This window comes from Etheostoma spectabile, unplaced genomic scaffold, assembly GCF_008692095.1.
Source record: "Etheostoma spectabile isolate EspeVRDwgs_2016 unplaced genomic scaffold, UIUC_Espe_1.0 scaffold00018818, whole genome shotgun sequence".
Taxonomy (NCBI): Eukaryota; Metazoa; Chordata; class Actinopteri; order Perciformes; family Percidae; genus Etheostoma; species Etheostoma spectabile.
Window position 1 is genome coordinate 12,558 of NW_022604493.1, and position 16,715 is coordinate 29,272.

Sequence of the window (16,715 nt, forward strand, 5' to 3'; positions counted from 1 at the left end):
CCTGAAGTGGAGATGGAAGTATGCGATGGAGCACCATCCTGCTGCAGAATTTGGCCTCTTTTATGGTTGTGAATATAAGAGGTAGCTAAGATGTCTTTGTATTTGAGACTATTGATGTTGCCTTCCACCCTGCAGATCTCTCGCACACCCCCATACTGGATGTAACCCCAGACCATGATTTGTCCGCCACCAAACTTCACTGTTTTCTGGGTGAATCTTGGATTCATGCGGGCTCCAGTAGGTCTCCTGCTATATGTGCGGCGACTGTGGTGTAATTCAACAGAAGATTCATCTGAAAAATCCACTTTCTTCCACTTTTCCAGCATCCATCCTTTTAGCAAGCTGTGGGCCTTGGCAAATGCCACACGGTTTTTCAATTGTCTTTTGTTTAGTTCCGGCTTCTGGGCACTGATTCGACCATGGAGGCCATTTCGAGACAGAATCCGACAAACTGTTCTGGTTGACACAGGGACTTAGGTGACCAGGTCTCTCGGAGCTCTGCTGGGCTGGCCTTGGATTTTCGAGCCAACAAACGGTCCTCTCGAGCAGTTTTCTCGCGGGGTCTGCCTGACCTGGGCTTGTCAAAAACGCCTCCAGTGTCTTCAAATGTTTTTTTTATCCTCTGTACTTGACGCTGAGACACATTGAAGGTGTCTGCCACATCAGCAGTGGATCTGGTCTTCAGCCTCTTGATAATCCAAACTTTAGTCTCAGGGTGAATCTTAGGCATGTTTGCAGAGGTCTAGTTGCAGTTGATGTGAAGGTCTAGTGTACTGGGGTTGTTTTTATACACACCTGAGACCTGATTGATCCATTATTAGTCACAGGTGAAGCTCATATGACAAGGCGACAACACTTATGTCTTTGCAAAAATGGACTCAATGGGCTTTACCAAGCTGTGAATATTAGAATACTTTTTGCCAGTTTCTTTTTGCACTGAAACATTATTACAAAAGCTGTTGGGATTAAAATGAGCCATTTCTTGTAAATAAATCTTGATTAGAAATATATTTCAGCGGCACTTCAGGTCAATTTGTACACAAGCGACAAGACTTTTGTCAGGGACTGTATATCGTGTATAGTTATTAGTATAGGTTGTGTAGAAGCTAGCTGCTTGTCTGGGTGATTTGCATTATAACTGTTTATGTTTGTGAAGAAAAGAAGGATGGCCCTCAGAACTAACTATGTTTGGTACTTTCCCTTTCAAACGACTGAAGATGTTTTATGGGATGGTCTGAACTAAAATTGCACATTAAACCTTTCTTAAAGTCTTAAAGGTCATGTGTGACATCTGCTGTTAATGTTAATAATGTATCCCACATTATTAAATGTGTATGCATTTGTATAGATTAGTGTCTTTTTTCCACAAAACGTAGTTTGTCATTCTGCAGAACCTGAAGAACTCTTTAAGGTCGGGCTGTTAAAATAAGAGGAGTGAGTCCGAGTCTGATCTGGCGCTGAGCTGCAGGGCAGGTGGACCCTGAGTTCTTGCTGCCAGGGTTGGTCTCTGTCTTAAAGGGCTGAGGATGAATACTACGTCTCTGTCTTAAAGGGCTGAGGATGAATACTACGTCTCTGTCTTAAAGGGCTGAGGATGAATACTACGTCTCTGTCTTAAAGGGCGGAGGACGAATACTACTTCCCATTAGTATTTAATAATGTTCCTAACACTTGATCCGTTCTGTGTTGTAAGTTTTTTGGAGCCGGTATATAATAACCGATAAATAAATTGATAAAAAGCATAGACAAAAGTGTTAATTTTCAATTTTGACGGAAAGACAACACAAGGGTTAAAAGGATTTAAAAAGTCTGTAATATTGTGTTTACAATAGTTTGATAAGCTCATTAGCTGTAAAAAAAAAAAAAAAAAGGTCATGAAAAGTTTTTCTAAATCGAACTTCTCTCATATCTTCTAAGAAATAAAAGATGCTCTGCCTCCCATCCAAAAGGTTTCTGGATCAGAACTGAACTAAGTCTTTGGGATAATAGGTGTGACGCCTTAAAGAAGTTTTAAGTCCAGTTATCTTTGCTTTTCTCAGAGAACTTCCTGAAAAATCTATAATCAAAGATGTCTCCACATTGAGCCGTAGCTGTGTTAAAAGAAGTCCTCAGATCTTTCACTCGTGCTAACGCAACGATACTTCACTGCAAAAACACGAACAATATAAACATCTCACATTCATAACCGTACTAGAGCAACAGCAAAAATGCATCAGCCCTGTTAGGGGTGTTAGGTTTAGGGGTTTCAGGGGGTGTAAGGGTTAAGGGTGTTAGGGGGTGTTAGGGTTAGGGGTGTTAGTTTTAGGGGTGTTAGGGTTAAGGGTGTTAGGGGTGTAAGGGTGTTAGGGTTGTTAGTGTTGGGGTTTTAAGGTTAGGGGGGTTAGGGGGGATAGAGTTAGCGTTAATACAAACAGAATCACCATCTACTTTAACAACAGGAGCTGACCATGATGGTGTGAATTCTAAATCCAGATTTAACCCTTTTGTTGTCCTCCGGGGTCCCAAGACCCGTCCTCCACTCAAACCTGTTAAATAAACAAAACAAGTCCCCGTTACGTTGGGAAATTGCAGGCTGTGGGTCAGCAGTCAGGACAGGCATTGTGGAGAAACTGGACAACAGGGAGCGGATGTGGTCTACTTTTTTTCTTAAAGTGATGAAAATTGTTGCACCTCTCTTCTGTGGCTTCTGAATGAGAGTGAGTTTGAGGATGAAATACTTCTGGGTCTAGGGTGGGTTTTTTGAGAAATGGCCTGATAACAGCTGTTTTTAGTGTTGATGGAACATGGCCTGCCTGGAGAGAGTAGTTAATGACCTTTGTGATGAAGGGACTTATGGCACGGAGGTTGGATTTTACCAGGGCTGTGGGGAAGGGGTCCAGGGAACAGGTGGATGGTTTAATTTTTTTTAAGGTGTCCTCAACCTCTTGCTGTGAGATGACCAAAAAAACAGCAGAGAGGTTGGGAAATCGCAGGCTGTGGGTCAGCAGTCAGGACAGGCAGTGTGGAGAAACTGGATAGCAGGAGCGGATGTGGTCTTCTTTTTTTCTAAAAAAGTGATGAAATTGTTGCACCTTTCTTCTGCGGCTTTTGAATGAGAGGGAGTTTGCGGTTTGAGGATGTCATGTATGACAGAGAAAAGTTGCTTAGAGTTGCCAGGGCTCTTGTTGATAATGTTGGAATAGAACTGTCAACGTGCATATCTCAAGGACCTTGCATAGGACTTCTGATGTTCTTGGTAGGCCTGCCTCTGAACAGTGAGTCCTGAGAACTTGAGGCGCTGCTCAAGGACACGTCCAGCTGTTTTTAATTGCCGGATTTCGTAGGTGTACCAGGGGGCTGAGCGTAAGAGGCTGACAGTTCTAGTTTTGACAGGAGCGTGGAGGTCTAGGAGACTGCTCAGAGATTGATTGTAGAAGTCAACCGACTCTGTGACTGAGGAGAAATCAGCAGAGGAGAGATGTTGGAGGTCAAAGGTCAAGGTGTCTGGGTTAATCTTTTTTAGGTCCCTATAGCAGATTTGACGCTTGTCTTTGGTGTGTGGGGAAGGAGGAACAGCTCCATTGAGATGATCTTGTGGTCAGACACACCCAGATCACACGTCCGAAGGTTGTTAATGAGGGCGGAGTTGGAAATGACCAGGTCCAGTGTGTGTCTCCTGGAGTGCGTGGGGACATTGACATGTTGTTGGAGGTTGAGGCTGTCCGATAGTTGCAGAAACTCAGCTGCAAGGTGGCATGAAGTGTTGTCAACATGAATATTAATATCTGCAAGTATAATAATGTTGGCAGAAATGGTGCAGAGTGTTGTGAGAAGGTTGTGTATGTCTGAGATGAAAGCTGAGTTGGGTTTGGGGGGCTGGTAGATGAGGAGCATTGTCACGGGGAAGGGGGGTTTACATTTAAATGCAAGGCATTCAAATAAGGACAGTGTTTGCAGGGGGAACAGTTCCAAGTTCTGTCAGTGTTTGACAGCTAGGCCACCGCCACGACCATTGCTGCGGGCCCCTGGATATTAATATTCTGTGTTGCTGTTTTATGATGTAGGCTTCTAAATAATATCTGAAGTTAAACTATGTTTTATTGCTCCACTGTTCTATACTCTATATACTGACATACTGTATTAATGTAAGAGTTCTCAGGGCAGTAAAATGTCCCCTGTGAGATTTAATACTTGATATGAGATTCTTGCTATGCGTTCTGGTCAAGACTGACTGAATCCAGCTTATCTCCCTCCCCCTTCCTTCCTCTCTCTCTCACTAGTGAACGCCCTTCCTGTGAGTCAGTAGTTTTTCACTTTTACTTTGTCTTGTTGTGAAGCAGACGTTTCCCCCAATGTTAAACATCTGGTAAATTCCACTTTTCAGTTGATTTTTGATCTTTCATTAAACTGTAAACATGTGTTTTGTGGGAGAAGAGTTGAGCTTGGTTAGGGTTAACTGTAACAGTGATAAATCCTAACAGCTGTGTGTCAGAACAGTACAAGTTAAAGGTCTACTGAGTTAAAACTATGCAAGTATTAAAAGCTTAATGCATTTACTGTATCAAAGTAAAAGCTGTAGAAACTCTAGATGTTTGTGTGAGGTGTTAGGGTTAGCTGTGTTTGGGGTGTTAGGGTCAGGGGTGTTGGGGGTGTTAGGGTTAGGGGGCTAGGATTAGGGTGTGTGTCTATTGTTTCTGTTTAGAGTATGTATATATTAGTGTGTATATTTTGTTTTGGTTGTTTTCTATGTGTAAGCACATTGTGAGCAACGATGTTCCAAAGAAAAATTCCTTTTATGTGTCACACATACCTAGCAAATCAAGCTGATTAGGGTTTGGGGTATTACGGGTGTTAGGTGTAGGTGTGTTAGGGTTAGGGGTGTTAGGGTTAGTGGGTTTAGGGGGTTAGGGTTAGGGGTGTTAGGGTTAACACAAACACAATCACCATCTACTTTAACAGGAGCGGACCATGATGGAGTGAATTCTAAATCCATATTTAACCCATGTGTTGTCCTCCAAGGTCCCAGAGACCCGTCCTGCATTCAGTCGTATTTCTCTGCTATTGTGGCCTCGGCCTCCAGGGTCCCGAGACCTGTCCTCCACTCAAACCTGTTAAATAAACTAAATAAGTCCCCGTGACACGAAGGACAATACAAGGGTTAAGAAGTCAAATGTAGCTCTGCTGACAAAGTGAGACAGGACTGAAGGTGTTCTGTATTACTGTATTATAGCATATATTGATATTTTGTGTTGCTGTTTTATTTGTAGGCTTCTACAGGCTTCTAAGTTAAACTACGTGGCAGAATGTGGAACAGAATCCAGCTTATCTCCGTCCCCCCTCATTTCCTCTCTCTCTCACTGGTGAACGCCCTGCTCTTTGTGAGGCAGTAGTTTATTCCTTTTACTTTGTCTTGTTGTGAAGCACGTTTCCCCCACGTTAAACATCTGGTAAGTTCCACTTTTCAGCTGATTTTTGATCTTTCATTAAACTGTAAAAATGTGTTTTGTGGGAGAAGAGTTGAGCTTGGTTAGGGTTAACTGTAACAGTGATTAATCCTAACAGCTGTGTGTCAGAACAGTACGTAAGTAAGTTAAACGTCTACTGAGATTAAACTACGCAGGTATTATGAGCTAAATGTATTGAGTGTATCAAAGTAAAAGCTGTAGAAAGCCTAGATGTGTGAATCTTAGTATTAAAGTCTATGTAGTCATGAGAAATGGAGGGCACATTCCTTTTCTCTGTCAATGTATAGGCCGACATTTAGTTAGTCAGTTCAAACTGTGAATTCCATATAAAGGAATGTGTTTTGTGTAAGCTTTACTTTCATTATAATATTGTGTGTGTGCGCCATAGTCCAAGACACACAGAGAGCATGATCACCATATTAGTCCAGGAAAGTTCCACTATGCAGCATGCAATGGCATGAAATGGGGAGGCTGGATCCCGTGTGTGTACTGGAGGAACATCTCCCAGGAGAGAGGAGAGAGAGGAGGAGATCCTTCAAGCTAGAGATTATCAAACATTAGGGAAATGGTCAGTTTGGGGTACACATTTTGGACGGTGTACCCACGATTGTTTGTGTTATGTAACTTAAACCATGTGTTCTAGCAAACGTAAATCCGATAAAAGAAGACGCAGGAATTATTAATGAATTGTGGAGTAAGATTTGACAGGCCTTAGGGCCTTTGACAGGCCTTGGGGCCTTTGACAGGACTTAGGCTCTTTGACTAGGGTGACCAGACGTTTCAGGGGGAAGTCCCCGGTTTTGGTGACCTGTCCCCGGCTGGATCTGTCCCTGGAAATGTCCCTGGTTTTCACTGTGACTGACAGACCCAATGGTCGCACACCCAACACACACAGGCTCATGACAGCCAGAGCCAGCGCTGCTCATAGAGGTTTTAGAAAGCGGACTTTTATGGTTTAAATAAGGATTTTAATCTTTAACAGAAAGGTCAACCTCCTTAGAAATCCTATCCATAATGTTGTCAGACACGTACAATATTAATCTGAGTCTGTCAGCAGCAAAACAAGCACTTTTATGAACGTACATACAAGCTGGACAATTATCCTATTAACTTCCATCGTAGCTTGTTTCTCTGCTGCCGACTGCAGCGATCTTGTTTGATACTGCATCAATGTCAAAGGAAAAAACTCAATCGTTTTTATTGTATCTGATTCTCAATGAGCTGTTGCAGAAACAAACCTGAAGCAATAAAGCAAAAGCTGTCAGATAACTGTAGTTCAGTAACATTACGACATTAGGAAATATTAAGACTTTTTATCTTGAAATATTAGGACTTTATATCTTGAAATATTAGGATTTTTTTATCTTGAAATTTTAAGACTTTTTATCTTGAAATATAAGGACTTTTAATTTTAAAAAACATTCCCCTCTGAGGTGTAGTGGAGTGGAGTATGAAGTAGCAGCAAGGGTGAGTCTAGGATCAGACCTTTTGGGGGGGGGGGGGGGGGGGGGGCTCAGCCCCTAATGAGAACAGCTCTAGGTCTTGTGTCCCCCTTTTAAGTTTTACACAAATAAAAACATAATGTGTTTTGGAGATATATACACGTCTGAGTTGAAAATGTCCCCGGATTTTGTCTGAGAAATCTGGTCACCTTATCTTTGACAGTCATTTGTTCTTCTTCCATTTCCTCTAAGCCCTAGACGTTATGTAACAGCTTATTGTTTTACAGTCTCTGGTAACAGGAAACATCACAAGGACGCAACATGGCGAGTGAGCAGCAGAGAGTTGATGTTGCTGATCTTTAGCTCATTAGATGGTCAGTTAGCTCCATTTAGTGGACAAATAGTAGAACTCGTCATCTGATGGGTGAGCTTAACCCTTATGTTGTCCTCGCAGATAAAGAAATTTACACTTTCATCAAAAATAATTTTCCCCTAGGCTACCGTCACTTTTTGCTTACTTTTTTTTTTTTTAAGTTATGGTTTTTCAATATTTTCACACTACTAACAACTGATACAAGTTTTACACTTGTTCTTGGAATGCAGGGTCAATAAACCTGAAATATGCTTTACTGAATATAACACCCAAAATCCAATGAAAGTAGTGTACAGATCCTTAATTTTACTAGAGAAGAGGGTTACATGGAACCATCCATGTTCATTTCTGGAAAGAAAACCATATTTCTGATATAAATGTTTTTTTGAAAATGGGTTAAATTTGACCCAAAGACAACAGGAGGGTTAAATCATCGGTGAAAAATGAAGGATGTGTCAGAACTTAGATCCATGATACATTATAGTCAAACCACAGCCATCTTCCAACTACTGAGACCGACTTGGTTTGTGTGTGTCTGAAGGAAAGATCAGCTGATTCACTGTTTTCTACAGCATCTGGGACATGTTATAGAGGAATGAGAGACTAATGTGTCCTGTGATGAAAAGGTTGTCATAGTAACAGAGGTGATGTCTCCGAGCAGGTGTGGACTCTGCTATGAGTCAGTGTGAGGACAGAGAGGAGGGAGCCCCTCTCTCTAAAACCACTCTGTGTGGGGACCATGACAGCCAGACCAAAGCTCAGAGGTGAGATGATGATGGACTCTTCTCCATGTTAGAGCTCAGCACTCACATCACTCCTCCATCAGGATTCACTCTCAATATCTAGTTAATAAGAACTTCTTACTGGAATACGCAACAAAGAGCCAACCACTGATTATCTACTGAGATGAGACGGCTTCTTTCATCAGATTACATTTTGGTGAATAGTAACTCATCCAAGGTCTTTCTTTGTATCAGGATGCAGGAGCAGAAACCTGGACCTGGACCTGGACCCAGCTGTTTGTCCATGAAGAGTGACTGGTCTATGGATCGTCCTATTGACTTTAAAGATGGACAAGGTGCTGCTGGTGGGAGGTAAAAATGTAAAAGTTAATTTAATGACCCTCCTGAGAAGAGGAATCAGGTCTTGATCCAGATCTTTGTAGTCTCATGTGGGACTCAACAGTATATCATGTCAGAAGTGACATCACAGTGTACGCCTACAACTTCTTACTTTATTTGTCAAATAAGAGCCGACGACTGAGATGAGTCAGCATCTTAGATCAGATTACTTTATTTTTTTATTTTATAAAGATTCTTTGATGGACAATACCGCCTTTAATGATAGGACAGCTCATGAAAGGGGAGAGCGGGGGGGAAGACCGTCACAGGTCGGACTCTAACCCTGACCCTCTACATATGTGCGCCTGCTCTACCAACCGAGTTAACCGGCCACAAACATTGGTTTTTGAGAATGAGTTGAGATGAGCACACAATAGTAACTCATCCATTGTCTTTGTTTGTATCAGGATGCAGCAGCAGAAACCTGGACCTGGACCCAGCTGTGTGTCCATGAAGAGTGACTGGTCAATGGATCGTCCTATTGACTTTAAAGATGGACAAGGTGCTGCTGGTGGGAGGTAAGAATTTAAAAGTTAATTTAATGACCCTCCTGAGAAGAGGAATCAGGTCTGGATCCAGATCTTTGTAGTCTCATGTAGGACTCAACAGTATATCATGTCAGCAGTGAAATCACAGTGTACGCCTACAACTTCTTACTTCTTACTCTTCTTAATAAGAGTGACTGGTCTATGGAGCCTCCTTATAACTTTAAAGATGGACAAGATGTTGATGGAAGGTAAGAATTTAAAAGTGAACTTTGTTATTATGAGACTCTCTCAGAGCTTCATGGTCTAGGTTTGACATAATGTGGTTTTAATCTGATGCCCAGTTGTACCGGGACCAGAACCACCAGTCAGGTCAGGTTAGTCAGACCTTCCTCTGCAGCCCTGTGAAGGAAGGTCTGGCAATGTGAGACTACTGGGTAGTCATCCAGGCAGAGGGCTTTGGTCTGTTTGCAGACAGGACAGGGACAATGGTGGTCTTCAGGGATGTACTGGGACATAAATTTGTCCAGGGACTTTGGGATGGAGCGGCCTATTATGAGAATGTGTGAAGAGCACACATAGAACCTTTTTTGGATGTAATATTAATAATAATAACACTACAAAAAGAGACCAAAACACCACATTTATGTACTGTGTATATACGTAGAAATATGTGCAAAATTAATGAAAAAGCAACGTTCTAAAACATGAGCAAATCCTTGGAAGAACTGGTTGAAACGTGTTTGCCAGTTATCCTGCCACTTATTCACTTATTCTGTTTATGACACCCAAACAGCACTGTAAAGCTGCTGCATTGGTCCAGTGTTCAGTGGATGGGGTTATTTTACTTAATTTAATTACCTTGTTCACTTACTTACACATAGTCCACAGGATCGCTGCGTTTCTTCCTGATAGCGTGTGCTTGACAACCAGCATACCCAACCTTTTTGTCTGAAGGCAAAGTTTATACATGAGGTCCCTGATGTTTTCCGGAAAATGAAGAGGTGACTTACTTTTCAATAACAATATACTGAATAATAAGGTCATTATTAACCTTGAGGCTTTTGGGAGGATATCAAGTCAGTCCTGATAAACTGGTCCAAGTAAAGTTACAAGTCCATTGTCATCTGCTAAACCCGGGTTCTGGTCAAGGTGGCAACAGGTCAAGAAAGGTATTCCAGACATCCCTCTCTCCAGCTACGGTTTCAAGCTGCTCCTGGGGACCCCAAGGAGGTTCTTGGAGGTGCTGAACCTCATTCCACACACTGTAGATCACAGTCTGAAGAAGCCAACAGAACCACAAAATCTGCAATTAGCAGAGAAGCAATCCTGAGGTCATCAAACCAGACACTTTCCTCCCACCTGGCTGATCAACGTGGTCTAACAGTCCCTGTACCCCATATTCATCAGTCATGGGTTTCCAGGTTATGCAGAACCTCTTGTGTTAAAGTTAATGAACTCTTTGTTACAGGCTTGTCTTGGGAAGCTGAAGAATGTTCCTCCTTCCATCTAGTGTCTATGCTGCTGAGGCTGGAGGAAGACCCAGCCATCTGTGTAGGTTCCAGATTTTACTCATTAAATGTTCTTACACTTGACATTTACTCCACAGAATTCACCAGGAGAGCTTAGAGGGCCTCGGTTGTCAGTCTGCCCAGCGGCATCAAACAGACCTGGATTCCATATTTATGGTGTGTACATTTGCAAACTCAGTATTTACTATTAATTATAGATTACATGCTAAACTACCATTCAGATCCCAACAGTCCATGCTGCTCTGATCAGACCAGCATACCTTCAGCCTGATGAATCATATGTTGTTTTCTTTAAAGAGGTGTGCGCAAGATTAAAACGTAAAGATATGTCTAGTTGAGGTTAAAAGTTGTCTAGTGATATCAGGAAACAAGTGCAGAATTACTTGCATCGGTACTACCGAGGACCAATTTACTTAATCGTTGCCAAATTTCTGTACCTTCATGCGTAACGTGTGTGACAGGTGGAAGTTGGTTACTGACTGACAGGCACAAGACAAAAGCGTTTGTAGGAGCCACATATGGTATGCTGTTGTTTGGTCGCATTTATGTTGTGTTTGGATTATTATTAATATAAAAAAGTTTCTCCCTAAAAGGAAATTTTTCCTAAACACTACCGCACCAGATGCTTGCTTTTGGGGGAATTGTAGGTATTGTTGGGTCTGTAAAGCGTCTTGAGATAACTCTTGTTATGATTTGATACTATACGTGTGTGACGTCACACTCCTAGTTCTTTACATTAAATGTTCAGCCTATTGTTCTGTTCCAGCTGCTGGAGGAGAACATTGTCACCTTTGTGAAGAATGAACTGAAGAAGATCCAGAAGGCTCTCAATCAAGATTACCCAGAATTCTTAGAGGGCCAGAAGAAGGGTGAGTGTGTGTTGGACCGCGAGGATGAAGAGCAGATTAGGAGCAGCAGAGAAGCATTTCTGAAGATCACACTGCACTTCCTGAGGAGAATGAAGCAGGAGGAGCTGGCTGACTGTCTGCAGAGCAGTAAGATGATTTCAAATTGAACATGATGGAAAGAGGAAAGAAAGTAAATATAGGAAAAACTAAAATAAAAACAAAAAAAAACTAATCCCCCTCTCACCCCTTGTGGGGTGGAATGTGTCATCCTCAAGCTCGGGTCCTCTACCAGAGGCCTGGGGGTTTGAGGGTTCTGCGCAGTATCTAAGCTGTTCCTAGGACTGCACTCTTCTGGACAGAGACCTCTGATGTTTTACCTGGTATCTGCTGGAGCCACTCTTCCAGTTTGGGGGTCACAGCCCCCAGAGCTCCGATTATCACAGATTGCAACTTTTATCACAGATTACCACAGATTCCAGGTAAAACATCAGAGGTCTCTGTCCAGAAGAGTGCTGTCCTAGGAACAGCTAAGATACTGCGCAGAACCCTCAAACAAGGGGTGAAAGGGGGATTTTTTTATACTGCAAACATCTGCATCATATCAGAGGCTATTTTTCTTGAAACTGATACAGATACAGACAGATACAAATGTTCAGATCCTCTGATATAGTTTACTGTTTGTTCAGGAGCTTGTGTTGCTGGATGCCGCCCCAAATTCAAGTCTAACCTGGAGAAGAAGTTTCTGCGTGTGTTTGAGGGGATTGCAAAAGCAGGAAACCCAGCCGTTCTGAATAAGATGTTCACAGAGATCTTCATTATGGAGGGAGGAGCTGCAGGGGTCAATGAAGAACATGAGGTCCGACAGATTGAAACAGCATCCAGGAAACCAGACAGACCAGAAACAATAATCAGATGTGAAGACATCTTTAAAACCCCACCTGGAAGAGATGAACCAATCAGAACCGTGATGACAACGGGAGTGGCCGGCATCGGGAAAACAGTCTTAACACAGAAGTTCACTCTGGACTGGGCTGAAGACAAAGCCAACCAGGACATCCAGTTCATATTCCCATTCACCTTCAGAGAGCTGAATGTGCTGAAAGAGAGAAAGTTCAGCTTGGTGGAACTTGTTGATCACTTCTTTAGTGAAACCAAAGAAGCAGGAATCTGCAGGTTTGAAGAGGTCAAGGTTGTCTTCATCTTTGACGGTCTGGATGAGTGTCGTCTTCCTCTGGACTTCTTCAACACGGAGGTCCTGACTGATGTTACAAAGTCCACCTCAGTGGGTGTGCTGCTGACAAACCTCATCAGGGGGAATCTGCTTCCCTCTGCTCGCCTCTGGATAACCACACGACCTGCAGCAGCCAATCAGATCCCTCCTGGGTGTGTTGACATGGTGACTGAGATCAGAGGGTTCACTGACCCTCAGAAGGAGGAGTACTTCAGGAAGAGATTCAGAGACGAGGAGCAGGCCAGCAAAATCAACTTGTACATTCGGAAATTACGAAGCCTCCACATCATGTGTCACATCCCAGTCTTCTGCTGGATCACTGCTACAGTTCTGGAGAAGGTGTTGAAGACCAGAGGGGGAGGAGAGCTGCCCAAGACCCTGACTGAGATGTACAGCTACTTCCTGGTGGTTCAGTCCAAACTGAAGAACGTCAAATATCATGGGAAATCTGAAATAGATCAACACTGGAGTCCAGAGACCAGGAAGATGATTGAGTCTCTGGGAAAACTGGCTTTTGAACAGCTGCAGAAAGGAAACCTGATCTTCTACGAATCAGACCTGACAGAGTGTGGCATCGATATCAGAGCAGCATCAGTGTACTCAGGAGTGTTCACACAGATCTTTAAAGAGGAGAGTGGACTGTACCAGGACAAGGTGTTCTGCTTTGTCATCTGAGTGTTCAGGAGTTCCTGGCTGCTCTTCATGTCCATCTGACCTTCACCAACTCTGGAGTCAACCTGCTGGCAGAAGATAAATCAACGTCCCAGAAGACTGAAACCAGAGCAGTTGGTTCATCACAATTCTACCAGAGTGCTGTTGACAAGGCCTTACAGAGCCCAAATGGACACCTGGACTTGTTCCTCCGCTTCCTCCTGGGTCTGTCCCTGCAGACCAATCAGAGACACATACAAGGTCTGATGACCTATGCTGGAAGTAGCTCACAGACCAATCAGGAAACAGTTGAGTACATCAAGATGAAGATCAGTGAGAATCTGTCTGCAGAGAGAAGCATCAATCTGTTCCACTGTCTGAATGAACTGAATGATGATTCTCTAGTGGAGGAGATCCAACAGTCCCTGAGTTCAGGAAGTCTCTCCACAGATAAACTGTCTCCTGCTCAGTGGTCAGCTTTGGTCTTCATCTTACTGTCATCAAAAGAAGATCTGGACGTGTTTGACCTGAAGAAATACTCTGCTTCAGAGGAGGCTCTTCTGAGGCTGCTGCCAGTGGTCAAAGCCTCCAACAAAGCACTGTACGTGCACATATCTATCCAGATTCATTTACATTTTTATTTAGAGAAAAACATTTTTTTTATGTACTGTATCGCTGATGTTTTTTCAGGTTGAGGGAGTGTAACCTGGCAGAGAGAAGCTGTGAAGCTCTGTCCTCAGTTCTTTGCTCCCAGTCCTCTAGTCTGAGAGAGCTGGACCTGAGTAACAACAACCTGCGGGATTTAGGAGTGGAGCTGATGTCTCCTGGACTGAAGGGTCCACACTGCAGACTGGAAACTCTCAGGTTGTTTTTCAGTTAGAATCTGAGTAACAATTTTTGAAAACAACAAGTCTAATTTTTTTATAAATCCTGTCTTGGATTTACAGTGGACAAATGTGAATGTCTATCTTGGTGTGTGTCTGTGTGTGTGTTTAGTCTCTCAGGCTGTATGATCTCAGAGGAAGGCTGTTCTTCTCTGGTCTCAGCTCTGAGCTCCAACCCCTCCCATCTGAGAGAGCTGGACCTGAGCTACAATCATCCAGGAGACTCAGGAGTGAAGCTGCTTTCTACTTTACTGGAGGATCCAGAAAACAGACTGGACACTCTCAGGTATGGACAGTCACGTAGGGACTCTGCTTTATGTTGAATGGATGATCCGAGTAAAGGTGTATCTGATTTTATTTATTGATCCGGAACGATTCAATTGACATTAACAAAATAAGATCTAATCAACTCACTTTATACTTTAAGCAAAGTACATTCACATTAAGTACTTGTTTTTCCTAGTCAACCTTTGTACCGATATAGGTAGCTGAAATTAGGTACCAGTACCCAATGGTACCTTTTTTTCAGCAGCTTACTCTCTATGCTGTTATGCTTGTGTCAGACTAAGTGTAACCACACCGCGACAGCTTCACCCTGACTTTGACTTGAACAAGCTGTAGTGAAAGCTGTAGAGGTGACGTAGTCTCACTTTGTCTTTTTGAAAACTGTATGTCCCACCATGATCAGAGTCGGCCCTCCCAATGAAATGTTTGGTGTTCATGATGTTTGCTTGAACGTGAGACAATGGTGACCCTAGAAAACCTGCTGCCCTACGCTGCCGCTGCCTGTGTCTCCGCCGCGCCTTCACTAAATCACAACAAAGGACCCGTTGATGTACAGGGCCGGCCTTGACTATGATGGTTATATTTGTCAATGATCCACAGCCCTGGAGTATGATGTTGATTGTGTCTTTGTGTCTTCCTGCAGGGTGGACCATGATGGACCGCAGAATATGAAACCTGGTCTGAGGAAGTGTGAGTGTATTTTAAGTTTGCTCTAAGAGAACTCTGCTGTGTGTTACACTAGTTTAACCCCTTCCCTGCACTGGAAGTATAATATTAGACGAGGTTACCTACTATTTTAATGTTTACTGCACAGGATCCTGAGTGTTTAGCAGTTGATGGTGGATTGGCTAAATCTCCCTTCACCAGTGGATGTTATTATAGACAAAAACAACTGTAAAGGAATAATCACGAAGCAGTAGCATGGTGCTTCCATTGAGGAATTACTTAACTCACACTGGCCAATCATGTATCAGGAGATCAGACTTGTCATTGTGGTTTGAGGCGGTGTGAGAGTCCCCTACAGGAAACAGGAAACATCACTGCTTCTATCTCTGCCACGAGAAAGTTTAACAACCCCAAACACGAGCTCTGAACTGCCCGGGAGTTTGAGGAACAGCTGACTGTTTCCTGCAACAACAAAGCACTCGTTATGCATCGCTCGTTTCTTTTCTCTCTCTATTTCTGGTGTGAATGCCCCATTAATGTAAAAACACACTTTATTTTCTCCTACTGTCTGTCTGCATAGACCTGTATTCACCCTCTGTCTCAAACACTACATCGTACAGTTGAGAATTAAGAAACGGAAATGGGAAAATAGTTTATTATTATTTTATTGTTATTGTGATATTTGTGCTCTTTGCTGCAGTAAAAGAAGATGGGACAGTTTTATTAGTGAGACTTTATTCAGTTGATGTTTCTAGATTTGGATCATCAGCTGTCCTCATGGGGTCAACACGAGGACAAGAAGCTGGACATTGTTCACATGTTGACTCTCATGTTCAGGAACTCTTCATGTTGGTAGAACTGGATTGTTAAACATCACTCACAGCTGAATATCAAATCAACGTTTGAAGGGTTTTCTTACAGTTATTGTCAGTAAAGTTGTTAATAAATGATCAGATGATAACCTGCAGCTGTGTTGTGTCTTGTTCTCTCCATCAGATGTCTGTGAACTGGAACTGGACACAAACACAGTACACAGAGAACTCAAACTGTCTGACAACAGGAAGGTGACACGTGTGGAGGACTGTCAGTCATATCATGATCATCCAGACAGATTTAACTTCTGGCATCAGCTGCTGTGTAGAGATGGTCTGACTGGTCGCTGTTACTGGGAGGTCGAGAGGAGAGGAGAGGTTAATATATCAGTGAGTTACAGAGGAATCAGAAGGAAAGGAAAGAGTAGAGACGGTTTGTTGGGAGAAAATGATCATTCCTGGACTCTGAACTGCTCTGATGAAGATGGTTACTCCGTCTTGCACAATGAGAGAAGAACAGACCTCACTTCCTGTTCTGTCTCTAACAGAGTAGCAGTGTATGTGGACGTTCCTGCTGGCTCTCTGTCCTTCTACACAGTCTCCTCTGACTCACTGATCCACCTCCACACCTTCAACACCACATTCACTCAGCCTCTCTATCCTGGGTTTGGGGTCTGGCCTGGTTCCTCAGTGTCTCTGTGTCCTCTGCAGGACTGAGAGTCTCTCCTGTGGACAGAAACACTGACTGAAGACCAGCTGCTGAAATCAAAGTTCAGTCTGTTCACCATCACACACACTCTACCCTGTGAAGCAGATCTGAGACTCAAACACAAACACATTCATCTGATTTCATCTCTGGTTATCAACATTTGAACTGTTTGACTAAAACACTTCATGATATGTCAAATCTAAAAAATAATCAATTGTTATTGGTCACTATT

At 42.9% G+C, this 16,715-nt stretch overlaps 1 protein-coding gene across 1 annotated transcript; it reads left to right on the top strand.

Annotated features, from left to right (window-relative positions):
* Positions 1-4,293: 4,293 nt before the first annotated feature.
* LOC116682604 (NLR family CARD domain-containing protein 3-like) lies at positions 4,294-16,514 on the top strand. The gene is given in 13 exon segments (XM_032509734.1): positions 4,294-4,345; positions 5,247-5,426; positions 7,921-8,023; positions 8,237-8,353; positions 8,788-8,898; positions 10,475-10,553; positions 11,164-11,392; positions 11,932-13,140; positions 13,143-13,728; positions 13,818-13,991; positions 14,124-14,297; positions 14,940-14,986; positions 15,959-16,514. Coding segments are annotated over 11 exon segments (3,348 nt in total). The 5' UTR covers positions 4,294-4,345; positions 5,247-5,426; positions 7,921-7,934; the 3' UTR covers positions 16,492-16,514.
* Positions 16,515-16,715: the final 201 nt, after the last annotated feature.